Here is a 21,075-nt window from a genome sequence, read left to right as displayed (position 1 = left end):
AAGACTCCTCTCTCTGTCCTGGTTCCCCATCAACCTATAGTGAGATGGAGAAAGACAGAGGACCAGGGTTTCATAGCAGACCTGGGTTCAAATAAGAATTTGTTTTCTTTATTTGACCGTTTGATTGAGCTTGCCTGGAGTGCCATATGGGTGGGGTTTGCACTTTTGGGAATATTCTATTGCCTAAATTGCACCAGGCAAGATCAATGAAGCACAGCTAAAGTATCTGATAGTTAACCGATACTATTAAGGCAATCATCTGTATTACAGACAAATGCTGCCCCCTGCTGGAAAAATGTATTCATTTCTGTTGTAGGAACATAAAGTAAGAATATACAGTAAGAATATACAGTAAGAACACACTGTAAGAATATACAGTAAGAACACACTGTAAGAATATACAGTAAGAACACACAGTAAGAATATACAGTAAGAACACACAGTAAGAACACACAGTAAGAAGACACTTTAAGAACACACAGTAAGAACACACAGTAAGAATACACAGTAAGAATACACAGTAAGAATATACAGTAAGAACACACTGTAAGAATATACAGTAAGAATATACAGTAAGAACACACAGTAAGAAGACACTGTAAGAACACACAGTAAGAATATACAGTAAGAACACACAGTAAGAATATACAGTAAGAATATACAGTAAGAACACACAGTAAGAACACACAGTAAGAAGACACTGTAAGAACACACAGTAAGAATATACAGTAAGAACACACAGTAAGAATATACAGTAAGAACACACAGTAAGAATATACAGTAAGAACACACTGTAAGAATATACAGTAAGAATATACAGTAAGAACACACAGTAAGAAGACACGCAGTAAGAAAACAGGAAAGGGAAAACAAGTTATGAATATAATATACAAGTGTTTGTTCCAATTAGTTTCAATGAACATTCTTAACTAAGGTCAGTATGTCAGGGTTTCACTGTGGACAACTTGGTTAATGTGAAACATGGTTCATCTTGACTGAGGGAGTTCAACTGCAACAGTCATTTAATTAGACCATATTAGCCCACATTGCTCCATCACCATATTACATTGCTGACACTGACTGAATCAAATGCTTGCCTCAACCCACTGCCCAAACCCCTAACTTCAGAGCCAGTCCAGCAGTCTGCCCAAACCCCTAACATCAGAGCCAGTCCAGCAGTCTGCCCAAACCCCTAACATCAGAGCCAGTCCAGCAGTCTGCCCAAACCCCTAACATCAGAGCCAGTCCAGCAGTCTGCCCAAACCCCTAACATCAGAGCCAGTCCAGCAGTCTGCCCAAACCCCTAACATCAGAGCCAGTCCAGCAGTCTGCCCAAACCCCTAACATCAGAGCCAGTCCAGCAGTCTGCCCAAACCTCTAACATCAGAGCCAGTCCAGCAGTCTGCCCAAACCCCTAACATCAGAGCCAGTCCAGCAGTCTGCCCAAACCCCTAACATCAGAGCCAGTCCAGCAGTCTGCCCAAACCTCTAACATCAGAGCCAGTCCAGCAGTCTGCCCAAACCCCTAACATCAGAGCCAGTCCAGCAGTCTGCCCAAACCCCAAACATCAGAGCCAGTCCAGCAGTCTGCCCAAACCCCTAACATCAGAGCCAGTCCAGCAGTCTGCCCAAACCCCTAACATCAGAGCCAGTCCAGCAGTCTGCCCAAACCCCTAACATCAGAGCCAGTCCAGCAGTCTGCCCAAACCCCTAACATCAGAGCCAGTCCAGCAGTCTGCCCAAACCCCTAACATCAGAGCCAGTCCAGCAGTCTGCCCAAACCCCTAACATCAGAGCCAGTCCAGCAGTCTGCCCAAACCCCTAACATCAGAGCCAGTCCAGCAGTCTGCCCAAACCCCTAACATCAGAGCCAGTCCAGCAGTCTGACAGAGAACCCAGAATAACACAGTGAGACTGAGCCTCATGTAGAAAAGGCCCTGGAGACCTCTCATGTTTCCAACCATGAAGACATGGAGATTTATACTGTAGTCATAACAAAGGAGGAACAACACTGACACACACACACACACACACACACACACACACACACACACACACACACACAAAAAGACTTGGGGGCGTGGCCACAACCATGTGAAGTACAGGAGTGCTGTCCAACTCAAGTCATGATGGATGAGCTACAGACCGGTGAGACAACACTGGGTGTTCCCATAGTCATCAGAACACTGAGACAATACTGGGTCATCCTATAGTCAACAGAACATAACATAGGGTTTGCCCTTTCCAGAAACAACCTCTAGCCCATACCACCTCGGGACATCTTGTCTGTGCCCAAAATGGCTCCCTATTCCCTATTTAGTGGGATACTTTTCAGCAGGACCCACAGGGCTCTGGTCAAGAAGAGTAGTGCACTAGAAAGAGATTAGGATGCCATTTGGTACACAGATGTAGATTTGAAAGGATTTTGAGAAGGTCATGGGAGAATGGGTGGGGGTTGTTTCTGAACTAGGCCCGTCACACCTGAGCAGAAGATCACTGCTACCCACCTGTAGACATGAGAAAACCCAGAGGACAGGAAACAAGACCTCTTCCCATGACTTGTGAGTTGGATTGACACAGACAAGTCATTTAGTTTCTCCAAACAAAAGACTCCAGGGGATGAAGCCAGTACAGTTGTAGGAGGGGAGAGATGTGTTCTAATGTATACCAACAGTTTCATTAATGGCTACACCCAAAATAGCACCCTATTCCCTATATAGTGCACTACTTTTGACAAGAGCCCCAGGCAAAACTAGTGCACTATTTAGGGAATAGGGTGCCATAGGGCTGTGGTCAAAAGTAGGGCACTGTATCAGGAATAGGGTGCAGTTTGGGACATGCCCATTGTTAGACATTGTCTATATGGTGTCCAACAGTTATACTGTACGTTACTGAATCAACACAAAGCACCAGGAGGAGATGGTGGGATCTTCTCTGGAGGGAACTCACTTGGACAGAGGAGAGGATTGTCCAACAGAAACGAGCAGTACGTCTGTCGTAAAACAACAGTCCTGTATTACTGAATCAACACAGAACATCAGGATATTCCCTTACTCTAAACGTCCTAACTGATTATGGAAAATCCTTTCACATGAGTTGATGAACATAAATGCCCTCGGAAAATAGTTTTAACTACTATAACCCCTTAAGAGTCTTTTGTTAAATAAACGTTACACAAAATAATAACACAAATCATATTCAATTTCCATAAATGTTTATTTCCATTCAAAGGACCAGATGACCTTACTCAGTTGTTACTCAGTTGCTCAATAACAATAAGCAGTTATTTCACAAACTGTCTTTGTAGATGAAACAGGACTTGACTTTATACATAGGACACTATACAACCTTTCATCAGAGGAAAGTCGAATATTATCTAGACAGCGCTGGGGGCCAGTTTACAGCTCAGCGATGGGCTTGTGGGGCCAGTACGGGTGCTTCTCCTTGTCCAACTTGGTCTCAGGGAACGTGTCGTTCAGATCATCGATGGTCATCTGGTCGAAGGGAATCATGTTCTGGAACTTCTCCAGCTGGAAGAGAGGAAGGTGGATCAACAGAGAGAAGAGAACTACATGTCTCTAAATAGTGGAAGAGAGGAAGGTGGATCAACAGAGAGAAGAAGATAACTACATGTCTCTAAATAGTGGAAGAGAGGAAGGTGGATCAACAGAGAGGAGAAGAGAACTACATGTCTCTAAATAGTGGAAGAGAGGAAGGTGGATCAACAGAGAGGAGAAGAGAACTACATGTCTCTAAATAGTGGAAGAGAGGAAGGTGGATCAACAGAGAGAAGAGAACTACATGTCTCTAAATACTGGAAGAGAGGAAGGTGGATCAACAGAGAGAAGAGATACACGTCCCTAAATAGTGGAAGAGAGGAAGGTGGATCAACAGAGAGAAGAGATACATGTCTCTAAATAGTGGAAGAGAGGAAGGTGGATCAACAGAGAGAATAATTCTACAGTACCAGTCAAAAGTTTGGGCACGTACTCATTCAAGGGTTTTTCTTTATTTAATACTATTTTCTACGTTGTAGAATAATAGTGAAGACATCAAAACTATTAAATAACACATATGGAATCATGTAGTAACCAAAAAAGTGCTAAACAAATGAAAATATATTTTTACAACGTAGAAAATAGTAAAATAAAGAAAAACCCTTGAATGAGTAGGTATGTCCAAACTTTTGACTGGTACTGTACATGTCTCTAAATAGTGGAGTTTTTCTCAGGGGGTCTACTGCTGACTGTGTACTAATATCCTAAACTATGAAGAGACAGTCTAGGGAAAACCAGGTGTAGGGGAGTGTGTGTGTGGTTTGGAGTGTGTGTCACCCACCTCCTTCTCATACTGGCCGATACGAGCTTTGGAAGCCTCCACGTAGGCAACAGCAGCTTTGTTCTGAAACAAACAAGACAATAATAATGGAGGAAGCATCAAGAGCACTGAGTGCTCTGCATAACGAGTGCTCTGCATAACGAGTGCTCTGCATAGCGAGTGCTCTGCATAGCGAGTGCTCTGCATAACGAGATGGAACTCTGAGCTCATTCATCACCACTTCCTCCAGGACAGACAACAATACAACACAACAGTGTCTGTGTCAGTGCCATAATACACATTTCATGTTTTATTAATTAGCTAGCTAGTGTAATATTAATACAGGAATGAGGTAGAGCAGTGAAGAGTCATTCTGAATCACTACAGCAGAGCAGTGAAGAGTCATTCTGAATCACTACAGCAGAGCAGTGAAGAGTCATTCTGAATCACTACAGCAGAGCAGTGAAGTCATTCTGAAGCACTACAGCAGAGCAGTGAAGAGTCATTCTGAATCACTACAGCAGAGCAGTGAAGAGTCATTCTGAATCACTACAGCAGAGCAGTGAAGAGTCATTCTGAATCACTACAGCAGAGCAGTGAACAGTCATTCTGCACAGTAACTTTTAACCCACAACTCACCGCCTCTGCCTCCTGTGTGTTGATGGCGGCTGTGGCTGTGTCCTTGGGCTCAGGGATGGTCAGGGCTGAGAACTGAGGAGGACAGGACATGGAGAGGGGTGAGATGAGGACAGGAGGGGTGAGATGAGGACAGGAGGAGAGGGGTGAGATGAGGACAGGAGGGGTGAGATGAGGACAGGAGGAGAGGGGTGAGATGAGGACAGGAGGGGTGAGATGAGGACAGGAGGAGAGGGGTGAGATGAGGACAGGAGGGGTGAGATGAGGACAGGAGGGGTGAGATGAGGACAGGAGGAGAGGGGTGAGATGAGGACAGGAGGGGGACAGGAAATAGAACAGACCAATACTAACTGTTAAGCACTTGGGACAAATTTGTTGTAGAAAGGGCTATATAAATTAGTGTCATCACAATAACACTATCACGATACTACCATATCAGATTTCCCTTGGCAAAAAAAGAAAACACGAAGCAGACTGAACTCTTTGGTCCTGTAAAACCTACAGTATCTAAATTATTATTGTGTGTTACACCTTGCAAAAAAAACAAATGTGACTGGCTGACAACATAAAGGAACATTAGGACTGTTTTCCTCAAGAAATGTTGTCCGCTTCATGTAGTTTCCTTGGCTTCCTTACTTCCTAGTACTGTGATACTGGTATCTTGACAACACTAATATAAATACATTTGATTGAAGCATGAAGTTACAGTACCCATCCCCGGTTCTAGAACGTTATTCATCATACCGATGTCTGATAGGGATCGACAATGACATGTTCTACTCTGAAACAACTCAGTCATGATGTAAACTGAATCAACGTTTCAGCATGCCACACATACCAGACTAATATTGTTGTGACTGAACCAGTGTTACAGTATGCCACACATACCAGACAAATATTGTTGTAACTGAACCAGTGTTACAGTGGACAGAATACTACATACCAGACTAATATTGTTGTGACTGAACCAGTGTTACAGCATGCCACACATACCAGACTAATATTGTTGTAACTGAACCAGTGTTACAGCATGCCACACATACCAGACTAATATTGTTGTGACTGAACCAGTGTTACAGCATGCCACACATACCAGACTAATATTGTTGTAACTGAACCAGTGTTACAGCATGCCACACATACCAGACTAATATTGTTGTGACTGAACCAGTGTTACAGCATGCCACACATACCAGACAAATATTGTTGTAACTGAACCAGTGTTACAGCATGCCACACATACCAGACAAATATTGTTGTAACTGAACCAGTGTTACAGCATGCCACACATACCAGACTAATATTGTTGTGACTGAACCAGTGTTACAGCATGCCACACATACCAGACAAATATTGTTGTAACTGAACCAGTGTTACAGCATGCCACACATACCAGACAAATATTGTTGTGACTGAACCAGTGTTACAGCATGCCACACATACCAGACAAATATTGTTGTGACTGAACCAGTGTTACAGCATGCCACACATACCAGACAAATATTGTTGTGACTGAACCAGTGTTACAGTATGCCACACATACCAGACTAATATTGTTGTGACTGAACCAGTGTTACAGTACCACACAGTGGACAGAATACTACATACCAGACTAATATTGTTGTTACTGAACCAGTGTTACAGTACCACACAGTGGACAGAATACTACATACCAGACTAATATGCTGAACAACAATATAAATGCAACATGTAAAGTGCTGGTCCGATGTTTCATGAGCTGAAATAAAAGATCACCTAAAATGTTCTATACGCAAAATGTTTTTTTTGCATTCCTGTTACTGATCATTTCTTCTTTGCCAAGATATTTAATCCACCTGACAGGTGTGGCATATCAAAAAGCTGATTGAATAGCATAATCATTACACAGGTGCACCTTGTGCTGGGGACAATAAAAGGCCACTAAAATGTGCAGTTTTGTCACACAATGCCACAGATGTCTCAACTTTTGAGGGAGTGTGCAATTGACATGCTGGCTGCAGGAATGTCCACCAGAGCTGTTGCCAGATAATTAAATAGTAATTTCTATACCATAAGCCAATATCATTCTATATTTGGCAGTACGTCCAACCGGCCTCACAAACACAGACCATGTGTAACCACGGCAGCCCAGGACATCCACATCAGACTTCTTCCCCTGTGGGATTGTCTGAGACCTGCCACCCAGACAGCTGATGAAACCAAGGAGCATTTCGGTCTATAATAAAGCCCCTTTGTGGGGAAAAACTCATTCTGATTGGCTGGGTCTTGCTCCACAGTGGGTGAGCCTGTCTCCCAAGTGGGTGGGCTTATGCCCTCCCAGGCCCACCCATGGCTGCGCCCCTGGCCAGTCATGTGAAATCCATAGATTAGGGCCTAATGAATTCATTTTAATTGACTGACTTCCTTATATGAACTGTAACATGGAACGTTTATATTTTTGTTCGGTATAGTAAAGTGTGTAACTTTACTATACCGAAGGTAGAGCTCATATAAAACTCATCACGGGCCTTAGGATCTCACCTTGGATTCAAACTCAGCCACCATGCCGGCTCTGGCCACATTGGTCTTATAGAAGCTCCAGTCGATGGTAACAGGCTTCTCTGGCAGAGAGGCCAGCCTGTAGACAGAGCCATCAACAACAGCTCATTGATGTCACTTCTAAAACAATCATTGTGGGAGTGAGATTGTGGAGCTTTTCATTTACACTAGCATGCATGTACGAGACCCACTCACTTTGCAGCAACCTGTGTGTCTTGGTTGACAATACTTTGTAATTCAATTACAACTACACACCTTTCACATAGGCATATAAAAAGCTAGGTGGGAGAATCCTAAAAATGTTTTACTCATTTTCCCATTGACATCAATGCAAGTGAAAGTTTTACCTCTATTGGCTGGCTCTGAAGTGCTAGTCACTAGGCCTAAATGTTAACTCTGGGTAGGCTACGTACTTGGCACCGATGGCATCTGAGCGCGTCTTGAGGTTGTTGAACATGGCCCTCTGGTTGGGGGGAACCCTCTCAGCAAAGGCCAACCAGTCAATGGCTTTCAATGCTGCGCGTTTCCCAGCCATCTTTCTGTCTGTGTCTGTCAACGATTGGAAAAAGGGTAAATAAAAGTCCTTCAATATTCTATATAGCTGCTAAAACCCACAAGAGATACGGATCATAACATGAAAGAAGAAAACCGTTAAAAGACACTTGAGGGGATGGATTGTACATGCATGTCCTACTGCACGCCATGACCACACCGGTCAGGCAGGTTCCAGTCACACACAGGTGATAATTTGACTGGCAGTGCACTGAGATTAGAAACTAGCCAGCCTGACTCCTCAACAACACGGTCATGTAGTGGCTAATGTTAGAGATGTAGCTTTTATCTGGCTAACTGATCTGACTCCTCAACAACACGGCCATGTAGTGGTTACTGTTAGAGATGTGGCTATTATCTGGCTAACTGATCTGAGTCCAAACCAACGCAAAAAAGCCAACAGAAGTTCTGACAGCGCCAAACTCATGTCTGCTGACAGATGGCAAGCTGGTTAACGTCTTAGATAGCTCTCAAGCTACTAGACTAGGCTAACTAGCAAATAGTCGATAGCTTTGCCTAGCTACTACAATCCAACAATGTAGCTAAGTGGATATTTTACATTTAACTATATCATTTTATTTAGTTATATTTTAGACATACAAAATCATATTTTACGTTCAAAGATCAAGAGTCCGCTGAAGGTCTAGCAGTTAGCTAGTTAGTTGGCTAGCCAACACTGCAAGGTCAGAGCCCAGCTGCGGTGGATATCAACCACTCGTCGACCAAACAGAATTCGAGTTTTTTTTTATATCAAACTTTATCATCTGTCCCAATAGAATATACGATGCAAACATTAAAATATCGACGTTTAGATGCCATTTGAAGATAGAACATACCGTACAGTGGACAAGTTATTCCAAATGGGAAGATGGTTCACCGGACACGGAAGTGACAGATATAATCTCGACGAGAAACTACAACGTGGATTTGGGCTGCTGCCGCCTGCTGGCGTATTGCACTTATTACATATCAGATTGATCAGAACACTTCATTTTTTATATATACAATTATTTTAAAGATCATTTTTGAAATAGTGTTTCCATCTCTAAGATTGTACCTGTCACCACTTTCTGACAGAAGTATGACAGGTATCCTATCTGGAAGAGGCAGAGTTGTATTTGCTTAGTCAAGAATTACCCTATTGGCCTGCTGCGTAGGGAGTTTGCTTTTCAAGCCAGCGACCCTGCTTTGCTTCCCTGCCCTGCCTTTCACTACATTGGTGTCAGAAGTGGGAGGCCATCAGATTGCACGGCCCGGACGTGTGAAGGACTGACTAGTCGAACCATGGGGACATGCCTTTCCGTTCAGAGGGGGCATTGTAGCGATCCTAGCAACAATTCCCACCAAGTGGGTTAACCCTATAACCCTGTTTGCCTTTCTCGCCAGGGACTTGGTTCACTTCCCTGCCCTGTCTTTTGAACAAATAGACCCAATAGAATGAGTGAAATGATTTTAGGATAATATAATTTAGCCTACTGTTGTATAATGGGAAACAGTATTTTCACTTTTTCGGAGCAGGTTAGGAGAACTTAAAGGGCAGGTTAGGAGAATGAGGTTACGTCTATGAAAAGGGTTAGGTTTAGCAGAAATGCTCAAACTAACCTGCTACGAAAATCACTTTGTATCGAAGGGACGTAAATGAATGTGTCCTGTTTTTTAATAGGCTGGTAGAACGGGTTGCTTATGAGAGGCAACTTCCCATTGATATTTTTTTGTAGAAATTGTACACCAATATTTCATTTTAAAAGCTTGTTATATTAAATGAAGTGCTCTTTAATATAGACCACATGGAACATTCTATAGATCTGATTTGGAGTATGAATAAAGACGTGCTAAAGTGGCAAAATTCACTCTGTTTACTCTGGAAGATTTTAACCCACCTAACCCAACATTTCTCCAAGTTTTCACCATGATTGTAAAGCCTTTGTTTATTTTGTTGCTTTAACAAAATCATTGCTGAAGATGATTATTTATTTAATGTGATTAGTGATTCATTTTAATGTAAAAAAAAACATTTTAAGGCAAACCCTGTTAAGTGACCTGAGCTTTAGTTTAATATGTGGTAATTATTTAATGTTATTGTTTTCAAAATAACATCTAATATTCAAATCATAGTGTAAAAACAGGTGAGCTGGTTGCACTCTTTCTGGACATGTTCTGGTGTTTTGTGGTGGAAAACTGAGTGGGTCGAGCATAACACTTCAACCCTGTTACACATAGACAGATGTTTTGCATTTAATTGGCCCACCTTGTTGCTCATAAAAAGCTTCCATTAAGTACCGCAGTATGAATCATAAAACCCGGATATGGTTCCAATCGTTTTTTCACCATTCATTTTTCCATCTGGGATTTCAGAACTACTTTTGAGGTCCGTGTTTCATGTAGGCTTACCCTGGCGTGATGTTTTGATAACATCACAAATCTCTCTCCGACAAGGTCCCTTTTAACAGTAATTATCATAACGAATTTATTAGAGTAAATTGAGGTGAATATATTGCTAAAACTCACCTTATCCAAGAGAGAATTACACGGCTATCAAAACATCACGCCAAATTCACAATGTGAAAAATGAATGGTGTAGAAACCTTAGGAACCATTTTTATGGGTATTATGACGCGTCCACTGTGCCGGATGGATTTATGACATGAAATCGTTAACCCTGTTATGGTCAAAACTGTTACTTTATTTATTATGACGCGTCCACTGTGCCAGACGGGATTTATGGCTGATTTAACATGAAATCGTCAACCCTGTTATGGTCAACCATGTTACTTTATTTGGCACTTAATAGGCACTAAGGATTTTATTTATTTATTTCACTTCTTGAAATGGGAAAACATGCTTATTAAGTTGAACATGTACTCGTCATGACAGAATGTAAAAAATTTGGTGAAATCAGAGTTTTTTTTCACCAAGTTTCACTACCCAAAAGGGACTAATGTCGTGGAACAAACCATGTGATTTGCTAATATCATGAAAGTGAAGGTAAGTTTGTAGCCTACAACGCAGTTCCAAAATGGCCGTTGAAGTTATGGTGCACATTTCTTGGCAACATTAGAAGTCAAATAAATGTGTTGATTTGAAGGAAATTTGTATGTGACAAGTGCTGGGGACACCAAGGCTGCACAGGAAATTGTAATATTGATGGCAGTGGGTAACCAAATCATAGATTGCTTTCAAGATAAAGACACAAACATTTTATTACATAATTGTGGATATTATAATGTTAGTATAGTGGATATGATATTGACAGATTAGTGGATATTATAATGACAGAATAGTGTGATATAATATTGAAAGATTAGTGTATATTATGTTTGTAGAATAGTGGATATTATAATGACAGTGGATATTATAATGACAGAATAGTGCATATTATAATGTGAATACTGAATACACAGTATCACTTCCTGAAGCTGCAACGTAACAAGGGTGTGTATTTACACAGGAGTCGTCATTGTAGACAACCAGTAGCGTAGCAGACATAAAACAAATGCCTGTAAAAAAGAGGAAATCACGTCACAGGATCTCTTTCCATTTCCCCTGAATGTTTCTGACCCCACAGAGGGTGTTGTACCAGAGACGACAGAGAAAGGAGATTCACTAAAAACACACCACTAAGATACAGCTACGACCCCACAGAGGGTGTTGAACCAGAGACAATAGAGAAAGGAGATTCACTAAAAACACACCACTAAGATACAGCTACGACCCCACAGAGGGTGTTGAACCAGAGACAATAGAGAAAGGAGATTCACTAAAAACACACCACTAAGATACAGCTACGACCCCACAGAGGGTGTTGAACCAGAGACAATAGAGAAAGGAGATTCACTAAAAACACACCACTAAGATACAGCTACGACCCCACAGAGGGTGTTGAACCAGAGATGACAGAGAAAGGAGATTCACTAAAAACACACCACTTCAATACAGCTACGACCCCACTGAAGGTGACATTTTACACGGTTAAGGTCTGTGTGTGTGATCATAAAAGCTTCCTTTTCATCTGAATAAGACCCAGTTCTATGTACTGAACACAACCCCTATTAATGTAGTCCATTTACAGTACTGTCATATTCTGATCAATATTAAAACATTTACAGCTTCTTTCATCTGGTTGATTAACCTTTATTAGTCACATCTGTCACATGTACATTTCATTCAGTGGAATTTAGTTGATATAGAAACAAGATTGTTGTGTCAAGAATTTGACAAATTAACATTCTACAGACAACAATATTTACAAACACTAAGAAGCCCAATAACAACAAGACAAATGATTTGTAAATGAAAACAGTTCTTACAACACAGTGTGGTGATTCATTCTATTAATAAATGACTCTAGTTGACAATGTCTGTCAACTTCAATGGTGTTTATTGATGAATATTTACAATCATATGTTTACACACCAGAGAGATATTCTACATTGTTGCTCCAGAGTGTCTTCCTGAACCATGATTAGAGTGAAACATCACGTTGTATTTTTATTTTCTATTTGTATTTATATGTTATATATATATATATATTTTAATGGATCCCCATTAACTGCTGCCAAGGCAGCATCTCTTCTTCCTGGGGTCCAGCAAAATTAAGGCAGTTTATACAATTTTAAAAACATTACAATACCCGGGAAAGACAGCAGCACTCACAGCAACTAAGCCCAACTGTGCTGCAGGATCCATACAAAAACAATGAACCTCTCGTTCAGCTCTCAGCTTCCAACAACAAACATAAGTCGCGCTCAGATGACGTCAGCAGGTCCACGTTGTGTTTGACACAGGGACCTCCTGACACAGGGACACTGAGGAGTCATAAACCAGAAACCCTGGATAGAGGGGCTCAGTGAATGTGGAGGTGAATGTGTACAGGTGGGTCAGTGTGTCAGAGAAGACTCTGTAGAAGGACAGTGCCGGCTGGCCAGTCCAGATACACTCCTACTCTGTGGGAGCTGGAGGAGGGGACGTCTATGAGAGTGGGATTATTATTGTGCCAGGCAGTGTAAAGGTTGTCAGAGCAGACCAGACTCCAGGACTTGTCATTCCATCCAATCAGACTGTCCTCACCCTCTCCTCTCCTGCTGATTCCTTTATATGTCAATCCTATAGCAGCCCTTAATCCACTCCACTCTACCTCCCAGTAACAGCACCCAGTCAGACCCTCTCTACACAGCACCTGCTTCCTGTAGTCAAATCTCTCTGGGTGTTTAGGATACGGCTGCTCCTCTCTCCCCTCTCCTCTCTCCGTCACCTTTCTGTTCTCCTCAGACAGAGAGAGAAGTCTGTTTACTGTGTTTGGGTCCAGTGTGAGATCACAGACATCTGATGGATGAAACCAGACACAATATTAGAAATCAAAAGGAGAAGTTAAGGTAACTTGAGACTTGTTGAATGATCATATGCTATACTGTATGGTTTTATAAAACACACTTATTCACATTAATTACACACATACTCAAACACCTGTACGCATTGATGAACACACACTCACATCCTGAACACACACACACACACACACACACACACACACACACACACACACACACACACACACACACACACACACACACACACACACACACACACACACACACACACACACACACACACACACCTTCATGTATGCATGCATTAACACACACACATTTCTAATGTAACAAGAACACACCACAAACATACACAGACACAAACATTGTCAAAGAAACTCTTTGTAAACGTTGGTGTCCCTGATTTCTGCTTCTGTAGAACTACAGCTGATATTTAATGTGACCAAGTAAGTAATGATGGTCTTTGACTTTGACTTAACTTGAATTAAGACTTATTCTTAGTCATATTCTTCACAGCAGTCAACACTCACATTTTCTAAGCCCAGGTTTCATTGTGTTCTCTCCACCATGTTCCACACTGTAGCAGTAAGCAGAAGAACAGACAGTCATTGAGTGATACACGTCAAACTCACACACTCACACACGTACACACGTACACACGCACACACGTACACACGCACACACGTACACACACACACACACACACACACACACACACACACACACACACACACACACACACACACACACACACACACACACACACACACACACACACACACACACACACCCTCACAGTCTGCATATAACTTTGTCCAAGTGGTGATAAGAATATTTGTCTTAACTGGCCTGATAACTCAAACATGTCTGATATGAACATTGACAAACTCTCTACATACTTGAGTTTCTCCAGTCTGCAGTGTGGATCCTCCAGTCTAGCAGAGTGGACTGGAGGATCAAATGTTTTATATGATGTGCCTCTTTCTCTTCTCTCAATCTGACCGCATATTTACCAATTCCCCCTCTGTGAACTCCGGTCAAAACTGTAAGGCACAACTATTCCTCACCTGGAGGAGTCACCTGTGACAGTATTCATAAAGAGGAGGAGTGCTGCTCTAGGATCAGTGTGCCGGGGATATGCTGATCTTAGATGGAATACTGTGGCATGTCAACACCTTAGAATTTCTGACATCTGGTAGGCCATTTTATATTTTCTGACATCTGGTAGGCCATATTATAATTTCTGACATCTGGTAGGCCATATTATAATTTCTGACATCTGGTAGGTCATATTATAATTTCTGACATCTGGTAGGCCATATTATAATTTCTGACATCTGGTAGACCATATTATAATTTCTGACATCTGGTAGGCCATATTATAATTTCCCACATCTGGAAGCCCATTTGTTTGTCAACTATAGTCAGATACATGCAGATTCTCTTCTGTCATAACTTGTTGAAGACTAAATAAAGTAGTTCTCTCCAGAATAATGTTTTACATTGATAGACTAAATAAAGTAGTTCTCTCCAGAATAATGTTTTACATTGATAGACTAAATAAAGTAGTTCTCTCCAGAGTAATGTTTTACATTGATAGAATGAATGCATTAGTAATCTACTAGTTAACACCGGTAAAGTTGTCTGTTTTGTTTAGGGACCGGGGAGAAAATACATTAAGTCCAGAACAGTGAAAGATTGGTCCTGTGCAAAATGTCCAAATGTCATCAGTTTGACCCGTTTTAAGGAAATTAAAAGCTGAGAAAACTACTAAATACTTTTAATCTTGGGTGCATATTTTATGTAGTTGAAATACGGTCTGCTTGAATAACAGAATCAAAGATAACACATTACATGCCCATTCCCAAATAAACCATATTTCTCCACTCCTGTTCCCAAAGACAACGTGCATTTGTTGTATCATGCTTAATTCTGCAGGAGGTAATATCACACTACAGCTGAGAGGTTACAGGCCTACAGTCAGTATCCATATTTTAGTTACTATTCAATTTAACCCAAATTAACTTCAAATAGGAATATTGTGTTTATTCATGGTTACAGGGATACTCGTGAGCGGGATATCAAAGGTGCAAGTAAACAATTTATCCCGTAAAAAACCTTAAGCAGAATATGAGCTACTATCATAACACTGTGCGCATTTAAACGTGGTCACTGTTGAAACAGTCTAGTCTACAGTAGATGTTTACTGCCGTCTAGTGGAACATACCAATAAAACACATTTATGAGGGTGTGGAGACGGCTGAGATGAAACTGAAAGTACATTTGTTGTTTTGTACAGGATCCATTTTCAGACGACAGAGCAGAAAACACTATTTGGAGAGTAAAACATAAAGTAAGTATTTCTGAACAATTTATTCTAAAGGACAGAGTCAGAGAATGAATATCTGGAATGAGATATTACTAGTTATCAGCTGATGTAAGAAGGGCTATATAAATCAATTTGATTTGATTTGATTTCATGTACTTTATGCTAGTCTACATTGACATAGATATGTTGTACTTTATGCTGATCTACATTGACATAGATCTGTTGTTGTACTTTATGCTGGTCTACATTGACATAGATCTGTTGTTGTACTTTATGCTGATCTACATTGACATAGATTTCATACAATCATGTCTCTTACATACATTCTAATGCCTCAAATGAAAGTTTCATTGATGAGTCCGTTGGTACTAAAATATTATATTTCTTGGAACTTTTGAGCCAATGATATGTTTCTGTGCATTTCTGTTTAATTTAGTCAATGTTTTTATTTGTTCCATTGGTTGGGTGTGTCTGTATGTGCTTGAGAGAGAGAGAGAGAGAGAGAGAGAGAGAGAGCAGGCAGAACCTGATATGTAAATTAGTTGAGCAAATGATCATTCCAGGCTCTGCTTCTGTTGAGAACAATTTAAGGTAAGACGACGATTGTTATGGGTATTCATATAGTTGATGATATTGTAATGTGTATTCATATACAGTAGTTGATGATATTGTTATGTGTATTCATATAGTTGATATTGTTATGTGTATTCATATAGTTGATATTGTTATGTGTATTCATATAGTTGATTATATTGTTATGTGTATTCATATAGTTGATTATATTTTTGGTTGACAGAGTGTTATAATAGGCCTACTCTCCTTAAAATGTATTTGATGTAAATTAGATGCGGGGGGTGAATTCGTTCCGTGCCCATCTGTGTTTCCCAGGGTGATCTCCAACTGTATCATAGGCCTATAGGATTGTCTTCTCAAAACAGCCTTAAAACACAACAAACAACACACAAACATGTTCTCTTTCTAATCTACTGTTAACTCTTTTCACTCAGGAAGGTATGTTGTGTGAAAGAGACAAATAAATATTGTCAAATAAAGACTAACAGCAACTTACAGCAAACTGTTGACTGCGGTGTAAACTAATAAATACGACCCAGGTAGTAGCCTATGACTCGGCATGTTGATGCCTGCCTGATGCTGAAACCTGAGCGTAGCCTGGGTGGGGTACTATGATGCAAGCTACATATACTGGTTTTCTAAAGCTAGCCAGCTTCAGTTCGCTTCACATTCCAGGTCAGGTCTCACCCATAATAATATATAGAGCGCTAGTCATCAGGAAGTCCAGAGAGGACATACTGTTGAGATCACAACTTATTTATCTCATGATCACTACATAACAAAAGTTGTTTTGTTGAGAACACAAGATAAACTCTATAATTAGGAGTGGACATATTGATGATAGATTGACAGTATTGCTGAGGCAGCAGAGCCCACTGTAGGGAAACGCATGCATTTGTATTAATTGCTAAACTAAGGGATGGTAGTTTGCCACCGGTGATGCGTTGTGCAGACCGCACTACCCTCTGGAAAGCCTTGCGGTTGAGGGCGGTGCAGTTGCCGTACCAGGCGGTGATACAGCCCAACAGGATGCTCTCGATTGTGCATCTGTAAAAGTTTGTGAGAGTTTTAGGTGACAAGCCAAATTTCTTCAGCCACCTGAGGTTGAAGAGGCGCTGTTGCACCTTCTTCACCACGCTGTCTGTGTGGGTGGACCATTTCAGTTTGTCCGTGATGTGTACGCCGAGGAACTTAAAACTTTCCACCTTCTCCAATACTGTCCCGTCGAAGTGGATAGGGGGGTGCTCCCTCTGCTGTTTCCTGAAGTCCACGATCATCTCCTTTGTTTTGTTATTAATGTTGAGAGAGAGGTTGTCGGTAATCAAGCCCACTACTGTTGTGTCGTTTGCAAACTTGACAATTGAGTCGGAGGTGTGCATGGCCATGCAGTCATGGGTGAACAGGGAGTACAGGAGGGGGCAGAGCATGCACCCTTGTGGGGTCCCAGTGTTGAGGATCAGCGAAGTGGAGATGTTGTTTCCTACCTTCACCACCTGGGGGCAGCCCTACAGAAAGTCCAGGACCCAATTGCACAGGGCAGGGATGAGACCCAGGGCCTTAAGCTTAATTTACATTTACGTCATTTAGCAGACGCTCTTATCCAGAGCGACTTACAGTAGAGTGCATACATTTTATTTTTATTTTTTTTTACATACTGAGACAAGGATATCCCTACCGGCCAAACCCTCCCTACCGGCCAAACCCTCCCTAACCCGGACGACGCTATGCCAATTGTGCGTCGCCCCATGGATCTCCCGGTTGCGGCCGGCTGCGACAGAGCCTGGGCGCGAACCCAGCCCAGCCTGGGCGCGAACCCAGAGACTCTGGTGGCGCAGCTAGCACTGCGATGCAGTGCCCTAGACCACTGCGCCACCCGGGAGATACGGGGTGATGATGAGCTTGGAGGGTACTATGGTGTTGAATGCTGAGCTGTAGTCAATGAACAGCTTTCTTACATAGGTATTCCTCTTGTCCAGATGGGATAGGGCAGTGTGCAGTGTGATGTCGATTGCATCGTCTGTGGACATGTTGGGGTGGTATGCAAACTGAAGTGGGTCTAGGGTGACAGGTAAGGCAGAGGTGATATGATCCTTAACTAGCCTCTCAAAGCACTTCATGATGACAGAAGTGAGTGCTACAGGGGGATAGCCATTTAGTTATCTTTCAGTTATCTTTGCCTTCTTTGGTACAGGAACAATGGAGGCCATCTTGAAGCATGTGGGGACAGCAGACTGGGATAGGGAGCGATTTAATATGTTCGTAAACACACCAGCCAGCTGGTCTGCTCATGCTCTGAGGACACGACTAGGGATGCCGTCTGGGCCAGCAGCCTTGCGGGGGTTAACACATTTAAAAGTCTTACTCACGTCGGCCACGGAGAAGGAGAGGGGGGGGCCCGCAGTCCTTGGTAGCGGGCCAAATTGGTGGCACTGTATTATCCTCAAAGCGGGCAAAGAAGGTGTTTAGCTTGTCTGGAAGCGAGACGTCGTTGTCCATGACGTGGATGTTTTTCTTTTTGTAGTCCGTGATTGCCTGTAGACCTTGCCACAGACGTCTCGTGTCTGGTCCTTTGAATTGCGACTCCATTTTGTCCCTATACCGACATTTCATTTGTTTGATTGCCTTGCGGAGGGAATAACTACACTGTTTATATTCGTCCATTCCCCGACCTCTTTCCATGGTTGAATGCGGTGGTTCGCGCTTTCAGCTTTACGCACATGCCGCCGTCTACCCACAGTTTCTAGTTCGGGTAGGTTTTAATAGTCACAGTGGGTACAACATCTCCAATGCACTTCCTAATAAACTCACTCACAGAGTCAGCGTATAGATCGATGATCGATGCAGTGTGTAGGAGGGAGATGCCTAGATGTGGGTAGTGTGCAGGAGAAGTGTGCAGGAGTGCACGAGGCGAAGGAATGTGAAGTATCGCTGGAGAAAGTTGTGTGTGTTGGTTGTAGGGGTGATCAAGGGGCTGGAGATCGTAGGTGTCTGGTGAGAGAAAGGCTGGTTGAGGTTGCCAGGGTTAAAGTAGTACAGAAAGTGTTGTATGATGAAGCAGTGAAGAGAGTGGTAGAGGAAGATGGGTACAGGATCCCTGTGAGTAGGCCAAGGTTAACTGAGAGTGATAGGAATAGCTTAAGCTTCAGTAAGGTATTTTTTTTTTTAGCCCTTCATAGCCATGGATGTCAAATGTACTGCAGAAATGGAATGAAAGTCACAGAAAATAGAGGTTGTGGTGGCAGCTGCAGAGAAGTACTTGGGATTGCTAGGATTTACTGCAGAATATCTGCAGGGGGTGTTGAGTAGTAGTGATATGTCGTCTCAGACCGTTGGTCTGGAGTAGGACTAGGTCGGGTTAAATAGTGGAATGGGTGGTGTTTTTTCTTAGAGGGCTAATAGTTGGTAGGGTCATTTCCCTTTTCTCCCAACTTTGTATTATTGTATCAAAGAATATAATGTAGGTAGGTGGCGGCACCTAAAAGTTGGATGCAATCTGTCAACCAAATCCCGAAGAAGAACGATTTGCTTTGTAAGAGCTCTATGTTAGAGTGTATAAACGCAGAAGTATACCCATAGCTAGTCAATAGCTTGGAGCAGCTAGCTAGCCTCTCTATCAGAAGTATACCCATAGCTATACAATAGCTTGGAGCAGCCAGCTAGCCTCTCTATCAGAAGTATACCCATAGCTATTCAATAGCTTGGAGCAGCCAGCTAGCCTCTCTATCAAAAGTATACCCATAGCTATTCAATAGCTTGGAGCAGCCAGCTAGCCTCTCTATCAGAAGTATACCCATAACTATTCAATAGCTTGGAGCAGCTAGCTAGCTTATCCATCAGGGTGCTCTGCTGTCCCCCCCACTCGGTTTGGCTTGTGCCATCTCGTTTGGGTTTCGTCCTTGTTTTTATTACTTTTTACAGTATACCAACCTGGGTGACACTCAGTTTGGTCTACCAGTATTGTGGCGCTGAGGGTTTGTCTTAGTTCACGGGCCTGGACATGCGCTGGCTTGAGCAGGGGGACCTTGCGTGCGCTGCAGGATTTTAATCCATGACGGCGTGGTGTGTTACTAATGGTTTTCTTTGAGACTGTGGTCCCAGCTCTCTTCAGGTCATTGACCAGGTCCTGCCGTGTAGTTCTGGGCTGATCCCTCACCTTCCTCATGATCATTGATGCCCCGCGAGGTGAGATCTTGCATGGAGCCCCAGACCGAGGGTGATTGACTGTCATCTTGAACTTCTTCCATTTTCTAATAATTGCGCCAACAGTTGTTGCCTTCTCACCAAGCTGCTTGCCTATTGTCCTGTAGCCCATCCCAGCCTTGTGCAGGTCTACAATTTTATCCCTGATGTCCTTACACAGCTCTCTGGTCTTGGCCATTGTGGAGAGGTTGGAGTCTGTTTGATTGAGTGTGTGGACAGGTGTCTTTTATACAGGTAACGAGTTCAAACAGGTGCAGTTAATACAGGTAATGAGTGGAGAACAGGAGGGCTTCTTAAAGAAAAACTAACAGGTCTGTGAGAGCCGGAATTCTTACTGGTTGGTAGGTGATCAAATACTTATGTCATGCAATAAAATACAAATGAATTACTTAAAAATCATACAATGTGATTTGACTCTCACAGTTGAAGTGTACCTATGATAAAAATTACAGACCTCTACATGCTTTGTAAGTAGGAAAACCTGCAAAATCGGCAGTGTATCAAATACTTGTTCTCCCCACTGTATATACAGTTGAAGTCGGAAGTTTACATACACTTAGGTTGGAGTCATTAAAACTAGTTTTTCAACCACTCCACAAATTT

General features: G+C 42.2%; 2 protein-coding genes across 2 annotated transcripts in view; one reads left to right on the top strand and one right to left on the bottom strand.

Moving 5' to 3' along the window:
• Positions 1 to 3,197: 3,197 nt before the first annotated feature.
• On the bottom strand, positions 3,198 to 8,968 carry LOC129831984 (ATP synthase subunit d, mitochondrial-like). The gene is made up of 6 exons (XM_055895677.1): positions 8,880 to 8,968; positions 7,905 to 8,040; positions 7,474 to 7,570; positions 4,957 to 5,028; positions 4,339 to 4,401; positions 3,198 to 3,530 (listed from the first exon to the last, which is right to left on the bottom strand). Exons 2-6 carry the CDS (start codon positions 8,024 to 8,026, stop codon positions 3,399 to 3,401), a joined length of 486 nt encoding a protein of 161 aa, XP_055751652.1. The 5' UTR covers positions 8,027 to 8,040; positions 8,880 to 8,968; the 3' UTR covers positions 3,198 to 3,398.
• Positions 8,969 to 16,235: 7,267 nt separating this feature from the next.
• LOC129831838 (protein NLRC3-like) overlaps positions 16,236 to 21,075 on the top strand; it is a 42,979-nt gene continuing 38,139 nt past the window's right edge. Inside the window, exon 1 of the mRNA XM_055895336.1 lies at positions 16,236 to 16,290. The gene's annotated coding sequence lies outside the window, so the exon portion shown is untranslated. The remainder of the gene's footprint in view (positions 16,291 to 21,075) is intronic.

The sequence above is a fragment of the Salvelinus fontinalis genome, chromosome 2 (genome assembly GCF_029448725.1).
Source record: "Salvelinus fontinalis isolate EN_2023a chromosome 2, ASM2944872v1, whole genome shotgun sequence".
Taxonomy (NCBI): Eukaryota; Metazoa; Chordata; class Actinopteri; order Salmoniformes; family Salmonidae; genus Salvelinus; species Salvelinus fontinalis.
Note: the sequence above shows the minus strand (reverse complement) of the source record. Positions and strands in the feature narration are given on the sequence as shown.

Bases quoted from the DNA above. Each gene is read 5' to 3' on its own strand.
- LOC129831984 (XM_055895677.1), bottom strand. From the start codon at position 8,026: ATGGCTGGGAAACGCGCAGCATTGAAAGCCATTGACTGGTTGGCCTTT. The intron at 7,571-7,904 runs GTACGTAGCCTA...CTCTGTCTACAG, and splicing joins TCAGATGCCATCGGTGCCAA to GCTGGCCTCTCTGCCAGAGA. The intron at 4,402-4,956 runs GTGAGTTGTGGG...TGTTTGTTTCAG, and splicing joins ACACACAGGAGGCAGAGGCG to AACAAAGCTGCTGTTGCCTA.